The following is a 16,995-nucleotide window of genomic DNA, read 5'->3' as shown; positions in this document are numbered from 1 at the left end:
AGATTACTTATACTCTTCGGTCGTTTGTTACCAATTCGATCGATCGATGATTTAAAGTGCTTTAAGCAAACCGACTCATTGCCATCGCTTATCTTATGTGCCTCACCTTTTCTCGTTGCAGCTAGTTTGGAAGAGGACTGTCTGGACTTCCAGGGGAACTCGGTCGCGCACGGTCTACTCTACGTACCTGGGCCGGGTGTGTGCAGTCTTTGTGTGTGCTACCACTCGGAGCCGCTGTGGTGCAAAGCAATCTACTGTGATCCACCTTATGTAAGTATCGAGCCCAAGCTGTAACCTGTTTCTTCCTTTGTCACTCCATGTTTCGAGTTCAATCTGGAACCGACGATTTTGAGTTCATACCCAACAAACCACACCGGAATAAAAATAGGAATTCAACCATTGACGATGGATAATTAGAAAATTTAATACTTAAAGCGATATTACATTGCGATTGATCTGATTTTCAAGAAGTACCCCTTTTGTCCTCATTTAATTTTATGCCGGTTAATTACAGCAGCTTGATTCATTTGATGTTTCTCTTTTCCGATAAAAGCTGCAATTGAAAACTGCATTCGATGCCGGTACTTTTCGTGCTAACCCCCTCAATGAAACCGGCATTTTCCACACAACCACGCTAATTGAAAACAAACATTTTCAGCTCCGGATGCAATCGAACGAATGTGGTTTTTTTTGTGGTGTTACGTTCGGCGTTTGCGGAGCGGTACATAATTTACCGCCCAATGCAACGGACAGAAGCAATCGAATCCAATGTCGGATGAAAATAAATTTACAACGGATGGCCCCACGATGCCCAACCCAAGCCACCCACTGAGCAAAACTGCGACCGAGAGAGAGAGAGAGTGAGACGAGAATCTCGATTTGCATATTTTTTGCGCATTGCACTCCGTGCGCGACTCTCCAAAGGAGTAAACATACATCCACCTCGAGTGTGTATGTTGCCGTTTTATTAATTCTGTTCTGCTCTGCCACCATGCGTGGCCGAGTTTCGAGAACAATCGAAGCTATTTATCGTGGTGTAAACATTGGCACTTCAAAGTAGCGTTTCAAATGAGCCAAACTCAAACGGATGGGATACGTGGGATCGAACGAACGTATTGCATCCGGTATAGAAAGCGACACAATGTTGGACTTTAAAAGAATCGCTCGGCCGGAACACAAACTGATCATCCTCGGTGCAACCTCAACCCATTAGGTAGCTTTCATTTAATGGGCTATGGATGGATGGCTTAGTAAACTTGATTCATTGCACGAGACGAGATTTTATTAAAGAAAGTGGGAGAAAAATGAAGTTAACCCCATCAACAAACCCAAATGGCACTGAAGGAAAAGGAGAATACCTAAACGCACAAAAGCCTCGAGCCAAAAGACCGTCAAAACGGGACCCTGAACAAACAGACGCTTTGGGTCGTAAAATGAAGAAGCGTTAATATTAATAAGTCCAGAACTTAACCCGACCCACCAATGAAGTAGCTAAACCCGGATGGGTTAACCCAAACTCATCACGTTTGACGAAGCTCAGAGCATCGCCCCAGGTACCGGTGACGATCGGTGACATATTAAATGTAATTTGGATGCGCCTAAAACTGAAATCACAGCATCCGGCGAAGATAAAAACGCTGAAAAGTGGTTTGCGGGTCAGAAAAGACGGCGGATATCATAAAGGTCGAATCGAAATAAGGATTTCGAAATCAAAACCACGCAGAACGCACCTTGGCGGCACAACTTATTATCTAATGAAAAAGGTATAATACGATGCGTGAGGGATTTATAATTAGAACGTTGACAAAATTGAACCAGAAACCATTGGCTATAAATACGAACCGCAAAATAAATTTAGAGAGCAGTATTGAGTGGACTTTTACTCCATGATTCTAGAGTTCGCCAGACTGAAAATAAGTCAAACTTGAAAACGCCGTGTCATTTTGACCTAAAACCATGGTTCACGAAGGATCGGCGCGCTTCACTATTAAGAGGAATTTTAATCAAATCTTCGTAATAGATAGCAACCCCGCTGCTGCTGCTGCTGGTTCGATAAGATTGCGCAAGAAACGACAAAGTTCGACAAAGTTTGACAGCTAAGCCGCGACACGGTTACCGGTTCACCGTTCACCCGAAGGCTACGGAGGTAACGACGGATTTGAGCAACTTCTGCGATTGCAGCAGCCATTGAAATGCGAAATGCGATGGTAATGGCTTTTAAGTGTATGTAAACCACAACCGGTGATTGCCGCCGTGAAGACGCGCCCGGTCTCCGGTTCCCGGTTTGTCCAATCGATGGTACCGGGAATTGCGGGTTGCGGTTACTGCGTTCGTTCCTGTGACTGCTATCTTCGTACGAAGGGCTTTTATATCTTCTTCCTTTTCACAAGGTGTATATACCGGCCAGTGACATGGAAGCAGCTCAGAGACACGGGCGGCTTTGATCGTGGATTCTCTTTTATGTCCGTGTCAGCACCGTTCCACAGGTTCTACAGCACCGAGTGACAAGCGTCACCATGGACAGGTGGAGGCCATTGAGGATCATAAACACAGTTTTCCGGAATAATCGATAACCAAGGGGCAAAACCGTTTACTTACCTTGCAGTGGTGCATCAGGCAAAAATACGGCGGGCCGAATGGTCCGTGGCCCGTGTTTAATGGAGGCGCCTGGTCCTCTTTAAAAAAGTACTAAATTTGTTGCAAATTTCACAAAATCACTCAACTAAATTGGCGTTCTAGGCTCTCTGCCTAACACCGCTTTAATCACTGACTCGTAGCTCACGATCCACCGACAACATGCTTTGATAAACAAAATCTGTATGCTTTGCGTGCAACAGTCAACGGTTGCTATGGTTTGTGGCAATGTTTCGTCTTCATCTCAAGTTCGTGCTCGAGCGGACGATAAACACGGTTTTTTATAGTACGTCGCAGTGGAGTGGCCGGAAGGCTGAAGTTGTTGTTTGCCGGGCGAATTATGTAGAATGTTGCAATTTAGTTTTGTTTCCTGCTTCCCATCCCATGCAACAGCCAGTGGCCGGAACCAACCACCCGTTACAACTTCCACTTCACGGAAACGACATCGAGAGCACATATTTTAATTGCTGTGAACCCACCCCCGAGATGGATGAAGTGTACTGAACTCTTGGCGACATTTGCATATGCGTCATCAAATATGTGCTTCCGGTTTATTTCGAAGATGGGAAAAAATATCTCTGAATTTCCCCAATCGACCCATCTGCCACAGAGAGTGTCAACATTGCAAAATGGCATCATTAAAAGTTTCGCCCAGCTTTGCTGCGATGGCGGTTGAAAAGCTTCCTAATGAGAGGCCTTACAAAATATTATAAACAAGAGTAAACTCAAGGGGGCGATTATGAGGTCGGCACCAATCAGCTGCCCGCACCCGGTTTCGTTTACGGTGCCGAATGCCATACTATATTACAAAGTTAATCAATTAGCACAATGCGACTCGTAGACGCTGGCCGTGCAACCTTTGTGTTTAATAAAGTAGACTCAACTCCAGCTCTGCGTGATCGACCGTTTAAAGTCAATATTCAAATTGTTGGCAACAGTGGAGTAGAAGCTACCATCCATTGTCATCGAGGGACGCGTCTTCATCGTCTTGCTTTTGCGCGGATCTCGAACTTTGAGTTCCGAATCCTTGTGGCCACGTGGTTCAACAAAGTATTTCCCGGGCGGTGTAAGGGAACTTTCGAGGTTTGAATTTTATGAGCACGCTAATTGAGGGAATCTAATTAAAAAGTTTCCACATCGCTGTTACGCCGCCGCCCGAGGGTCGACGACGGTGACGGTGCCAAGGGCGTAGAATTAGTGCTCCGAAAGGACAGATTTCACTCACAACCCGGATATAAACTTCGTACAAGGCGGCCTTCGTGTTTTATAGTATTATAAATCAACTTCGGATTAATCAGTTTTGCTACGGCTTCCTGTGCGATCAATATTCAAATAAATTCTTCTAGACCAATTATTAGCTTAAGGTTTCTCTTCGTTTGAACTTCCAGTACCGCTGAATGCCAAAAATGTCAAAAAGCTTCCAGCAAATCGGCACAGCGTACACATATTTTTGACCCCCACAGTTATGTTTCACTATCAACGACAACATCCGGCCTCTCTCCAGACGGAAAGGAAGCGGACAAGGATGGCGCGTGGTAAGATGTTTGCCGCAGGGAATCTGGCACGTTCTGGCCGCCCGGGACGAAGAATGCTTTCGCAAGATGTGTCAGAGTTTCGGAGATATTGATGTGGCAGTCACCGCCGTTCGGCGATGGCATTTGTCTTGTTTCGTTTAAAACTTGTTGCCACGGAACTGCTTCGGGGAGTACGTGGTGTAAGTGAGCGTGAAGCTTCGAATTCTTTACACGATGGAAGCAACATTCCATTTCCCGCAGCTATAAACAATGTTTACAATTGTTCCCCAGCACGACGGTTGTCGATTGTTCCCCATCTTGCCGATATTCTGCGCCATCCGAATCGGTTGGTGTTGGTATCCACCCCGTTATGTGTGTTATCGATTTCCAGCTGGGCAGAAAACTGGAATGGCACCGATGGCAAGTGCGAAAACATTCCATGGAGGAACGTTGCATTACATTCTTCTACAGCGTTGCGCAATTTTTCTTTCTCGTTTATCTTTTCGAAACAGCAAATGTTTTTAACTCTCCATCGATCCATCCTTTTGAATCCATCAAACAATTAACATAGGTTCGCCATTAATCGACGCTACACGTATTCTGCGCCCTTTTTTGTTCGTTTTAAAAATTGAATGTTGCCTACAAGAACCTGGCGACATGAAAAGGATTGTATCCTCCGTGGAATGGCTGTAGTGGAAGCGACTACCATCGTACCGTTTGGTCGGACGAAAGTGTTCCGATCAGGCGAACACGTGGTCTCAACAGTAATTAACGCTCCCGACCATCGTTCGGCTCCAGCGTGCCCGGTCCGCAGTGGCGATAATTATCACGATGATAAATGATACCGAAGGATGCCTGGTGCGGCCGAAGGACACCGAACCGGAACCGTAGTCTGGTGTCAGATTCGTGATGCTTCGTCGTAAGCTGCTGCAGCAGCCGGATGTGCAGCCGTTGCAATGCTCTGACGCGCGCATGTTGATGAAAAATAACGAACGCTCTGTCATGCCCTGGGCTGGGCGGTTTTCAGAAGCAATTTAACAATAATTAAGCGGATGCTTGCATATCCGATTTATGCCGGTAACGGTGATGCCACGTAGCACATTGCGCGATATTATTATTTTCCCTTTTTTTCTGGCAGCTGCTGCCGTTGTCGCTTTTGCCGGTCATGTCCGGTCTTAAATCGATGTCATCAGCATCTCGCCGACATCAACAAAAAAGCGGATAGGATTTCCTTCCCTTTTTCCAACCCTAAGATGACTGTAATAAAAAATTACCACCTTTCAAAGAATGTATTTATTTCCCATTCAGCAGTAACAGGGGTAACGTTATCTCGTTTTGCTTAATTATATACCTATCAGTTGGGCCTAATCTCCCGGCAAGGCGAATGCTAACGAATTGCGGAAAGCTAGTATTCTGACAGGAATTCCACTCCCATCCGCTCCGGAACTGCTTTCGGTGCCTCACGATGGTTTCTTTCTATTTGTGAGCATCTTTTCTCCACATCTCGTAGCATCGAGTTTGGGGCCGGGGTCTGCCGGGGTCATCATCAAGATTAACACCAGCGGCGAATAATGAAGACTGCTGAATAGATTTCGAGTTCGAATGAATTGGCAATTACCTTTAATAAGATTGCTCGAGGCTAAAAATATCGCTCAGCGATGGAGAATGCATGCCATCTTCCGCACCAAACTGGGTCAGGCCAGGTTAGATAGGGGGCCTATGTACTTAACACCGACGAACGACGAGCTTGTACCGTACCATGGGCACGAGGAGAGCAAGGTTGATATTCTCCGATGGTAGGATGACGAGATGGGATTTGTAGGCCGCAAGTCAACAGAACAATCAGAAGGTAGAATTGAAGCATACGAAACTTCCTTACGAAAACCTTAAAGCACCGTATCCGGTGCTGTGTAAAACAACAATACCGTTGTTATCAAAGATTCGCAGCTTCGAAGAAGTATCTGAAATTATGTTAAATCAGGAGATACAACATGCTGGGCCTACAGTATTCCGTGCAGCACGAAAAGAAATCAGCAATCTTTTCTACCAAAAAACGCAAAGCGTAGCGGATCGGATTCCCAGATATTCTTAGCTTACCTTTGTTTTCAAGGACCACGTTTGCCTTCTAAGAACACGGTTGCTTAACGACAAACGCAGAAAGTGATATTTCGTTGTAATATCCTTTTTAGGCAGTACGCGGTCGAATTCTCCGTCGCATTGTCACAATTCACAACAAAGCCCGGAGGAAAATCGAGGAAAATCCGCCATACCTAATCGGCCGTTAACGTTCAGTGAACATAGAGAGAGAAAGAGAGATCGTAGAAGTGAGCATCGTTAAGGATAACAATGTTCAAACAACAACTTTCTGTACCATATTTTGACGAGCACACTTCAGGGACGCAAAATTACTTCTCTTCCGCAGCTCGGAAGCTCGCTCAATCAGTAAATGTACCCGTTCGTTCGTTCGTTCGTTGGCCGTAGAAAAATGCTTGCCCGAGGGAATATGCAAACATTACATTGGAACCCGTTTCATATAAATTAGTGGCTCCGTTCGAAGCGGGCACCGGATTCCGTGCTTTCTCGATGGCACTCCGGTGCAACGGCATTGCCGGGTCAAATCGAATAACGACGACCGCGGAATAATTTCCCAGCATCCTCACTGCCCGGACCCCTGGCCTGGGTCGAAGAAAAACAATTCCAGCTTCGCTTCGGACACGGCAAAATATCTCGGGGCGCAACCGTGTTGAGCCCACTCAATCTCATCCAGCGGGGCCACTATAAATCCACTGAGCCCACTGCATGCAAATGCAATTTTCCCGACCTAGGACCGCACCGGGTCCATCGATCCCGGGGTCCAAACGCGGGCCAAACCGAGCGAGTAAACAAACTCCCGACCCGCTCCTTCACCGTCACTCAATTACCGTCCCACAATGTGCCTGAAATCGTTCCCGAACAACCGGAAGTCGTTCAGTGTCGGCCAACTCGGTTTGTCCAAACGTTAACGGGTGCACCTGACGAATCGGGCCGGCTGCGGTAGCACCGGCGGGCAATTAATGTTAATCAAATTTCTTGCCACTCATTTCATCCGCATTCGCGTGATTCCCTCAATGTTCTGGAAATCTGTTCGGGAAAACGGAGCGCGGAGGTTCTTTGGGCTGGGTAAAAAGAATGAAAAGAGCGAATGCCGTTACCGTTATTTATATCAATTTGGACAAGAAGTTTTGAAGAACAACATTTACTTTGGTTGCCACCACCAGGCGCTCATCATTGAAGGGGGCTCGTCGAGGTCATTCGAGGTTAACGAGTTCGAGATCGATTGAAACGTGTTAAGAGGGTTAAAATTAAGTTTCTGTTTTTCTGCCTCTCTCTCTCTTTCAGTTCTGTAAAAAATTTCGCGTAGGCGAGCGATGCTGTGAATTTGAATGCCTAGATCCGCCCGGAGAGGACGAAATGTATCAGGTAGGTACTACTGACGGATGGTTGCCACTTTCGAGCGCTTCTTATTTAATCCAGCGGGACTCTGAATCCTTCGGTAGTCGGTTGCTACCGTTGCGTGTGTTCCACTAAAACGACTACAACATTCCGTGGTGCGCAACATTATGCTGCATTACGGTCGCCAGTGATAAAGTTTAGAGCCGAGCTTCAACCGCCAATCTATCTTTTATGGACTTGGGCTAACGTCCCGACATACATTGGTCGGTTCAAACGGAAGTCCTGCCCGCTACATGTCTTTGTAGAGCTTTTCTCAGAAAAATACTGGGCTCCTCTAGTCAACCTGAGCAAGCTTGTCCCAACAACTACGGGAGAGATTACCGAACAGTCCTTTTAGATGAGCTCACATTATGTCACCTTCGCTTTAAAGATTCCGGAATCAACTGCACCGAAACCGGATGCTTAAGTAATTTGGCTTATTATTTTGCTGACCCTTCTGCGAATACTGCACTCGTACGTACGGGTAGCTAATTCGTTCACCTTGTCTAGCCCATAGGGTGCCTTCGGTAAGCCGGGCACCAGCTGCAGAATCGTTCTTCTTGCTTTGATCCTTCGTCAGCGAAACAGCGTGTAGCCTTTCTTAGAATTTCCTGTAATTGTTTGCCATTCTCTCTATTTCACAGGCTCGGCTCCGGAAGCGTGCAGAGATACTGGCCGGAAACGGAGCAGCACCCCAGCTGCCTCAGTTGTGGCTGACCGGCGAGGGTCTTGTCCGGATTCCGGTGAGCCGAACCTCCGCCGGCATGCTGCTCCTGGTGGCGTTAGCTAACAGCGTTACGCAAAGGCTGCTGCTGCTCCCATCATAGCTTTACTGAAAGTACTTTGCCCTCGGTTCGGCTTCATAACGAATTTTGTTACGAATTAGAGCAGCCGCCGGCGCCAGGGCCGGCGAATAGGCTAGCAGCATAGGGGGTCGCTTGTGACGCAGAGTGACGACGTTATAGAATATTCAATGAGCGAACGGTAAAGAAATGGTTCCGGGGATGCCCCGAAGCCGGACCCGAAGCGGCTCGGTCGGAGCGGCTCAACGAACGCGTGTAACAATTTTTCAAATGCTCCCGGAACCAGAGGACCGAGTAAAGGTAACGGAACGGTGTGAATCAGCTTTTAAGGAGAGAGAGAAAGAGAGAGAGAGAAAGAGAAACAGTTCTCCTAAATCGTGATTATTAAAATGCTAAACTTTAAATATTTAAGAAAACTAATTGAACAACAATGACTCAAATGAAAAAAAAACACACAAGCAAAACCAAAGGTTGCAACGAGATTACTAACAATTAAGAAAACGGCGCAGACAGCTTAAAGTCAATATAGAGAGTCACAATAGAGTTTAAAGTACGCCAAGCGCCCGCGTGCCGATGAAGCAAGGCATTCAACGATAATAAATGATAACACAGAAAAGGTACCAACAACCACAAACTACAGCTACCCAGCATCGAATCCAGCCACAACTAACGCAGTCTATTCAGAACTTTACAGAATTCGATTCAGATGTTTGCTTGCAGATTTAAATCTACTTTTCTCTAAACAGACTAGTAAGGGCAGTAGTTAGTGGAGCTGAGAGACCAACTGCGCCATCGTTTTGAAGCCGTCAAATTAAGAAGAAACCCTGTTTCTACTAGAATTATTGTCACATCACACAAACTCACCTCGGCGCCATTCACCGCTCAGTAGACTTTTTACCTCCCCAAAAACCGTAAGCAGATTTTATAAGCCTCACATTTTCCATCACTCCGCCCGGCGTAGAGACCGATTAATGCTGCTTTTCGAGTTAATCGCTCGCCGTACGACATAAGGGTCGTAACATTGGCGGCGCCAGTGTGGCCAAGTGGCCCGCCCGTCGATGTCGGGAATCGGTCGTTCGGAACTTACTATCGATTGCTGTCCCAACTATCGAGTCAATCGAAGCGATGGTTTTGCCCTCTCACACTTCTTCTGTTCCTCGAGTTTGACCCTTTGGCACTGCTGCCTTTGCCCGGAAAGTGGAGAACAAAATCAACACCGATGCCAAAGTTAGCATTGCATAGCCGAAAACTCCTCTCAACCAGCGGCCTCGAAAGTGCGAAAATTTAATTCAAATGCCACGGCCGTCAGTCGGTCAGGCTTTCCGTTCCGTAAACCCCAATGCAGGAAGCTGAAGCCTTGAGCAAACTTATCGATTCTCGTACAAGTTCCGGTTCGGTGCGGTCCGGTCTTTTAAAGTTGTGCTTTCTGCGGTACCACAGAGAGCGAGAGAGAGAGGGATAAGCTACTTAATCTAGGACCTAGAGGCCACGTTTTCCAACTGACCTGGCCCGTAAAGGTCTTCCTGGCCGGGTCGATCAAATATTCCGTCCGTAGTTATCCGACCGACACCAGTTGGCAGTCGGCCCAAAAGCCTGTCCTCGCCCCGTTGTTGGCCGGTCCTTAATTCGGAACTCTTGCCCGGCTGTGGGTCGGTATGCTAGCTAAAATTGTAACGCTGGAGAACAACTTGTGGCCACTACGCACACACTCGTTCCGTATTCACATCGATTACGCCACACAACGTTGGCTGGCTGGTCCCACGGCACGGGAAACTGATTGTGTCCGGTTTGTCCGGGTGTTTGGGTAGGGATTTTGGCTCTTCTGGAAAGGTTCTTGTTCAGCTCAGCTGGTGCCATGTGTGTCACCGACAGGGAACTACATTTCAGCATCAACAAAAAGTTCCCCCTCAGCTCAGCGAACCGAGCTCTTAACGGGCTCCGATAGAATTTCGGCGAGTTCGCCAACCGGTTTCCATCATCAAACCCGGCGTATCGAGGGCGTACTGGAAGCGTGAAAGATTCCGCCCTCGAAACACATGTTTCATCCTTTTTGAATGTCCATGCCGCCGACAAGCATCACCTGAGCATCACGGAAGCACCAGAGCAACGCACCATAATCGCCCACCATCGAATCGCCCACGAGTTTTGGCCGACGACAAAAAGGAACCGGCAGCCAAATAACGTCGCGACTCGTTAGGCGATCCATTCACGGGACGGGCACTTTCAAGGATACCGGAGCGAAGCGCACTCGGCCGAAAGAGCCACTCGGGAGCCACCGAAACCCGGTGGGACCGTTTTTCTGAAACTGCACCCCGTCATCCGTGGTGCTGCCGCCTGGTGCCATTTGGCCCATTCGTGCTGAAAATCATTTTAATTTGTCGCTTCGTTACTGGAAATCGCCAATCCGAGCCGAAGGGCCAGAACCCTGGTTCTGGGTCCTTAAAGTCGGATACTTTGGTTCGCTTTAAGAGTCCTTTTTTTCGGTGCCGTTCGTTATTTGTGATCAAACATTCTCGGGATATCCTCGGTTCGGAACGCGGAACGGTTCCCACCGTCCGTCTGCCACAGCCTATTAAAGGCACAATCGGTCGGGACACGGCTAACGACGACTCGGAAACGGCGGAAAAGCGTCCGTAGTGCTGTGTGCGTCGTTCGGAAAATTGTTCCCCAAACTAATGGCTCAGACTTCTGGCATTTCAGTCGGCCACGGGGCCCGGGAATCCTGTTTTGGTTTGGTCCTTTTCTAGCGCCACTCTCCGGGAACAGAGATTTGCGCGACTTTGCGACATGGCGTCTGGCGCGCTCCGGTTTTTAGAAACAATAATCAAACAACCCGTCGGAGCCCCCCCGTGTCTCTGTGCGCACGTGGCAGGAAGCTAACGAAAATGGATAGCGCCCCGCTTCCGGCTGCGAAGACAAGTGAAATCTCGGGCCATTAGGAAGTGAGTGAAAAATCGATCAAGCTCAAGACCGCGGCTCCAGACTCCGACTGGCCTCTGGGCCCGCTCGTGTGGTCGACTGATTTTGGAATCGATTCCGGGGCCCGGAATCGATCCGGAAGACCGGAGTACAAAACCACAGGCCCGGATCTGTGACCCCCGGAAGTGAGGCTATGTTGGGCCTGCCTAATGCCTCTCACCTGACCCGGGGTTCGAAGGGTTCTGTGTGGGTTTCGGAAATCTCGTCCGAAAAAGGGTTCTGGGGGCCGGAAAATTCGGACACGCTTCGGCCCGCCAAAATCGATCGCCGTTCTCGCGGACAAGAAAGTTCATCGGCGCCCGCTCATCATCGAACCCGACGAGCAGGAGCCGGAGAGCCGGTGTGTGAGCTCCTCGTACTCGGAATACTCCGAAGGCATCCACTTTTGGCAGGGCCGATGTTGAGAAAACATTTTCGCCCACGGTGGGTGATACCAGAGCACGCCGACCGCGCACACTACCGTTCACGCCATTCTCTCATTGATTTAATAAAACTCCGTTCGAGGGGAATCGCTGTTTATGGTTGCGTGATGTTGACCACAGCCTGTACAGTAACGCCGACTCGTTGGTCGTTTTGTCGCCGCCTCCCCCCCGGGGGCCAATTTAATGAGTGGCGCAACGCAGCGTCTGTAGCGTCCCTTTTGGCGTCCGTTTAACGTCACTTCATTTCGGTGGCCTGTTTTTCGTAGTTTCGGATTACTTAGCTACGGACGGCGGTTCTCTCTATTTCGGTAGCTATCGGTAATGGAACGGTGAATCAGAATTGGCTCACAAGCAAGGATGATAATAATCGATCCCCGACAACTTTTATGGATACGCCTATAAATAACCCAAAAGCTAATCGAGGCGAGGATTATTCGATAAATTAGAAACTTTTTGACTCACAAAGTGACTAACACTGAACCTCTTTGATCTCTTCCGCTTTGCGAAAACCGGACCAGATCGGACCGGAGTAATCACCAGTCTGCTGACCAGCCTGCTAAGAGAGACGCAGGTAAAAAGAGTCCTTTCTATTGGCTCCTATGGGGAACGGTTGACCAAACGACCCACCCATTAAACGGGTGTGTCAGCGGTGCGGTGAAAAACGCGTCCGTTTCCATGACGACCTGGAACCGAAACCGTGCAATAAAACGGAGCAAACATGGACTGTGCTGCCCACTGAATTAAGGTTTAGGATTAAATCGATTCCGAACCGCCCAACTCCGGTTTCGAAAGGGGAAAAAAGCCACTACATGCTACCGTTTGTCCGCTGTTGCCCGAGGTGCGGCCGGTGAACCGGGGACGATCCAACAACAGACGCATTGCGCGTTATGATTATGCGGCTTTTTACTTCGGCCAGCAGTCGGTCAGTCACCGTCGGGGATCCCCGCGAGGAGTGTTTGGTTCGGACGCCCCATTAGACCCGCCCTAATGGAGGCAAAAACGCCCGACGAACATTCCGGAGCCGATGAACCGCGGGTGGAAGGATACCTTTGGAACCGAATTTAGGTTTTTTTTTCTCCGCCGTGGTCAATCGAGAATAAAAATGTGGGAACGAAAATAAAGGACAACTCGTCCGTGCCGGAGTGGAAAATGGAAGGATCAAAATTTCACCAACCGCCCAACCGATAATGGGTGTATCGGTAATCCGTGAGTGCGCCACTCGGTGCTTCGTGACTGAAGTGAGGTTTCTCGGACGGATCCTTCCCAGGGCCGCAGAAGCCTGTGGCCAGAAAAACAAAGAGAGAGAGAGGGCGAGAGAGGTTGCTGTCATCGTTTTAATGTGCCCACAATGACCCCCCGGGGGTTGGCATTTACTCCGAGTCTGGCTTCACGCCGGGCGTTCTTTTTTCTTTATGTATTTGCTTAGCACCCAACGAATGTTTACGCCGAAGGTGTCCTGCTGGGTGCTTGCAAACGATCCCGGATATCGCACGAACCCAGCAGACCCAGCGGCTACCTACGTAATAAAATTGCTTCGCTGCCACAGTAATCGAATTTTCCCATGGCACCTTGGTGCCTAATGCCCTTAAGGGTGGAAAATTGAAAACCAATTTGCCCCACGAGAGAAGCTGGCCAAATTCGGGGCTAGCACCAAGTTGTTTTCGCACTGTTTAAGGCGGTGCTGCTGCCGATGCTGCTGCTTGGACAAGTCCTTTTAGTACCACAACATGCCGGAATGTGTTGGTCCCTCTTTCGGAAAATCCATACACATATTTAATATCGAACCATCTGCAAACCGGGCGACGGAACGCGGGAACTGCAATATTCGTGACAAAATCAAATTCGCGGGGAAAATATCGCATTAAATTTTATTAGCCCAATGGCACGCCACGCGGACGTTGCCGGGCTGTCCCGAGGCCCAACAGCAACGCAACGGTTGTTCGGCAAACTTCTGGGACGGACTTCTACAGCAACAAACCGTGTTGAAGGTTGATGCATTCACAACGATTAGCCATCAGTTCCGCGGCCTGAACCGGCCCCCGGCAACAGCCGGGGTAATAAAATTAGGACCCATGTTTGGATCGCCGGTGCGCCAATAACGACTGGATTATTAATAAAACGCAAGACACCGGTGGCCGGTGGCTGGACGGAAGTTACGGCACAGCATAGTATCCTGCCGTCAACAGCTGTGTGCCGGGAAAAGCGCTCCGTAATCTGCGAAGAAGTTTGTTTTTTCGCAACATCTTGCCAACCGGAGAAACTTTCCGAAAGCATAATAAGTTATTCATTTCCAATAATCCATCTGGCGGCTAGAGTTTAGATCTCAGAATTGATGCATTGTTCAATCCAGGCATGTCCACGGTCCATAGGGCCGTAAAGTTTATACTGCTAGCAGCTTGTTCGAAATAGGATGGTCGAACGAACGATGAATTAATTACGGTTCATTTTATTGAGACTAAATGTAAGCTTTATTTAAATTGTACGTTAGTCCACACAACTGTACAATTTTCTTGCCTTCCAAATTTGAGTTGCAAAGTACTTCAGAAGATGAAGTACTAAAACTGCATCCTAACAGAACGGTAAGCATGCACTTTTCTCAATTGATTTTAGCCAGGGAAACTTTCCGAAAAGGGCTGCATTCGCAGTAGAATGTTAACGCAATTAGGACCTGAGAGAAAACAGCCAAAGTCCGAAGGGTCCATAATAAACTCTTCACTTTTATTAATAGTCACATCCAGTGTAAAAACTGTGGCGGGAGCCTGTGATTGCGGTGAAGATGCAAAGCGGCATCTAGTGGGAAAAAAACCAACGCAAGTTGGTGAAAAAGTTTCCACCAACACCGTTTTGCTCAACATACACCATTTGCATTCATACCGCGCCGAGCCGGGCGGTTGTTTTTGTTGAAAAGTTACGTTTAACACTTACATTACCATTAACGAGGAGTTCGCCTTGCGCATCGTTTCCAAGAAAAGCGCAATTGAAGAAGATGTAGGAGTAGATCGTCTCACAACTTCCCTATCATTTCGGATTCGCTGTTACTCATCTTCCTCCTACCTTTAACGTGGCCACAGCTGGTCCGAACCACAGATTAAAGCCGCAGAAAGACGTGAACAAATGTTGAAATTTGAACCGAAACGCTAACGCTCTTTGGCTGGTGGTAACGCGGTTAGAACGGCGGAGGTGTATAAAAGAAAAGCGAAAAAAAGTCAAACAACCAAAGCAAACATTACTTAAACTTCTATTCCGTAAACAAAGTACGAACAAACAAGAATGAAGAACAAAGCAAACTAAAAACCACAAAGTACTAGGCAAAGTAACTAAACGATAGGATTAAAAGTTTTGAAAACCTCGAGCAAGGCCAATCCCCCGACGGACACTCGCAAAAGGACCCCGTTGTTGGTGAACAACTGTTGTTTATTAAAACGTTTATATTAGATCATACCATTTATTGCTCCGGAGCGGAGCATTCGTTTCAAAGTCTAGTTCCTCGCCCATGTTTTAATGCCCGTTAGCAGCTAAGCCTGCCTAATTATCGATGGCGAATACGATTTGAGCGCCCGTTACCTACTACTGCTCTATATTTGATGAAACCACAGTCTAGCCCTAGATTTAAGACCTGAGAAAGAACCCCAACAACTCAGTGGGAGCCCCGTGTAGGCAAATCCGTCGAAACTGCAAGCTACTACGAGCAAAGTTAGGCAAGATCGAGAGCGAAAACACATCCTTAACCCTACGCCTGGGCCCTACGCTGTGCCGTGAGTGAAACACTTTCGAGAAAACTGAAAATAATTACGTTAAAGTTAAATTGCAACTTTCAGCACCTTACCCACTACTCACTCACCTACTGCTCCACGGCCAAGTGAGGCGAAATAAGAAACCCGACGGCCGGCTGCTCCAGCGAGTGCTCTACGCTTCCATTTAATTGCTTCGTTCCGAATGAGATTAACCAGACTAACCATCATCCAGCATCTCTGGTCGCTCCGAAGCGCATTAGCAAAATCTGGCGCAGTCCTTAGGATCGGGTTTTGAGCGAATGTTCTGTGAAATGGAGCTTCTCGCCATTTATTGGTTCGTATTTTGCTAGTGAGATCCGGCAGCACTGCCGGGGTTTCCAAGCCGAAAACAACTCGGAAGCCCGAGCCTTGCCGCCTTGCAAACCGCCGCCATTTGTGTCTGGGGTCTTAGTGACTCTCAAAATGTATCATTAATGGCTGAAACCAAATTAGGTCTGCGGCCACCCCGATCAATCTACCATCAACAGGCCATTTGCTACTCAACCAGGGGAAGGTTTCGAATGTGAAAGCAAAGAAACGGTACAAGTAAGCAACAAGCAGGTTGTAAGACACCAAAATGATAAGCAAAAAGTCAGTTAAAACGGCATCAGCAAGAAACAACACAAATATTAATTAATCGGAAAAGTTAAGAAAAAGAATTGTTATTACCGGACAAAAAAACACTAAACATGCTTATTACTAGCAGAACGAACCAAACGGTAACGAACTAAACCTTAAAAAGAAAACACACAACACGAGGACTGCACAGGCTGTCCTTATCCGCGGTTTCTTACACGTAACACGAACAAACAACCTACTTCCGTCAGTTTAGTAACAAGACAGTGAATGCATGCCCCTTTCTACTAGGAACTTTCTATATTCGTAAAAGAAGGTACCGGCTTCAGGTCCTTCTCGTACCGTTCGAGAAAAGCGTTCGGCTTCAGTGCACCTTTTCGGAGCCCAACATGGAGCCTTTCTAATTTGCATTGTTTTACCTTCACTGGTTTATGCCCCTTTGCTGTTTGCCATTGTAGAAATAATGCTGCTGCTGATGATGATGAGTGGGTGAAAATGAATGCGATGGCGCACGTTGGAACCTAGGATAGGAGATTCAAATTGGACAGCAGAGAATGGGAACGAAACATTTGTGCGTTTTGCCAAAAATTAACCTAAAAAGAAAAGTAAACCAAAAATGTAGTAAAAAAAATGCAAGCAGCAGATAGTTTTACGACGGGAACAAAAAACGCGCTCCGACCGTGTAAGGAATGACGCCAAGAACTCTTTCATTGCGAGTTGAGATGAAGTGACTTGACCTTGAGGGACCCCTGGGGAAGAAAAAAAATAATGCCAAGAATAGTAAAGTGTACGGAACTAGGATAACAACAAGAGCTACGTGCTT

The 16,995-nt window shown here is 47.6% G+C and overlaps 1 protein-coding gene across 3 annotated transcripts in view; it reads left to right on the top strand.

The window, feature by feature from the left end:
* Positions 1-16,995, top strand: part of LOC131208988 (uncharacterized) — a 38,911-nt gene that overhangs the window by 20,056 nt on the left and 1,860 nt on the right. For 2 of the 3 annotated variants that reach the window (XR_009156844.1, XR_009156845.1), the window contains 3 exons: positions 122-270; positions 7,527-7,607; positions 8,264-8,722. Coding sequence is in view for 1 of the 3 variants with exons in the window: in XM_058201941.1 (XP_058057924.1) it covers positions 122-270; positions 7,527-7,607; positions 8,264-8,446 (413 nt within the window). In the remaining 2 variants the exon portion in view is untranslated. Of the gene's footprint in view, positions 1-121; positions 271-7,526; positions 7,608-8,263; positions 8,780-16,995 lie in introns of those variants that run through there. The other variant, XM_058201941.1, reaches the window with a different exon arrangement.

This window comes from Anopheles bellator, chromosome 2, assembly GCF_943735745.2.
Source record: "Anopheles bellator chromosome 2, idAnoBellAS_SP24_06.2, whole genome shotgun sequence".
Taxonomy (NCBI): domain Eukaryota; kingdom Metazoa; phylum Arthropoda; class Insecta; order Diptera; family Culicidae; genus Anopheles; species Anopheles bellator.
The sequence above is the reverse complement of the archived record's forward strand: the minus strand, read 5'-3'. Positions and strand labels throughout refer to the sequence as shown.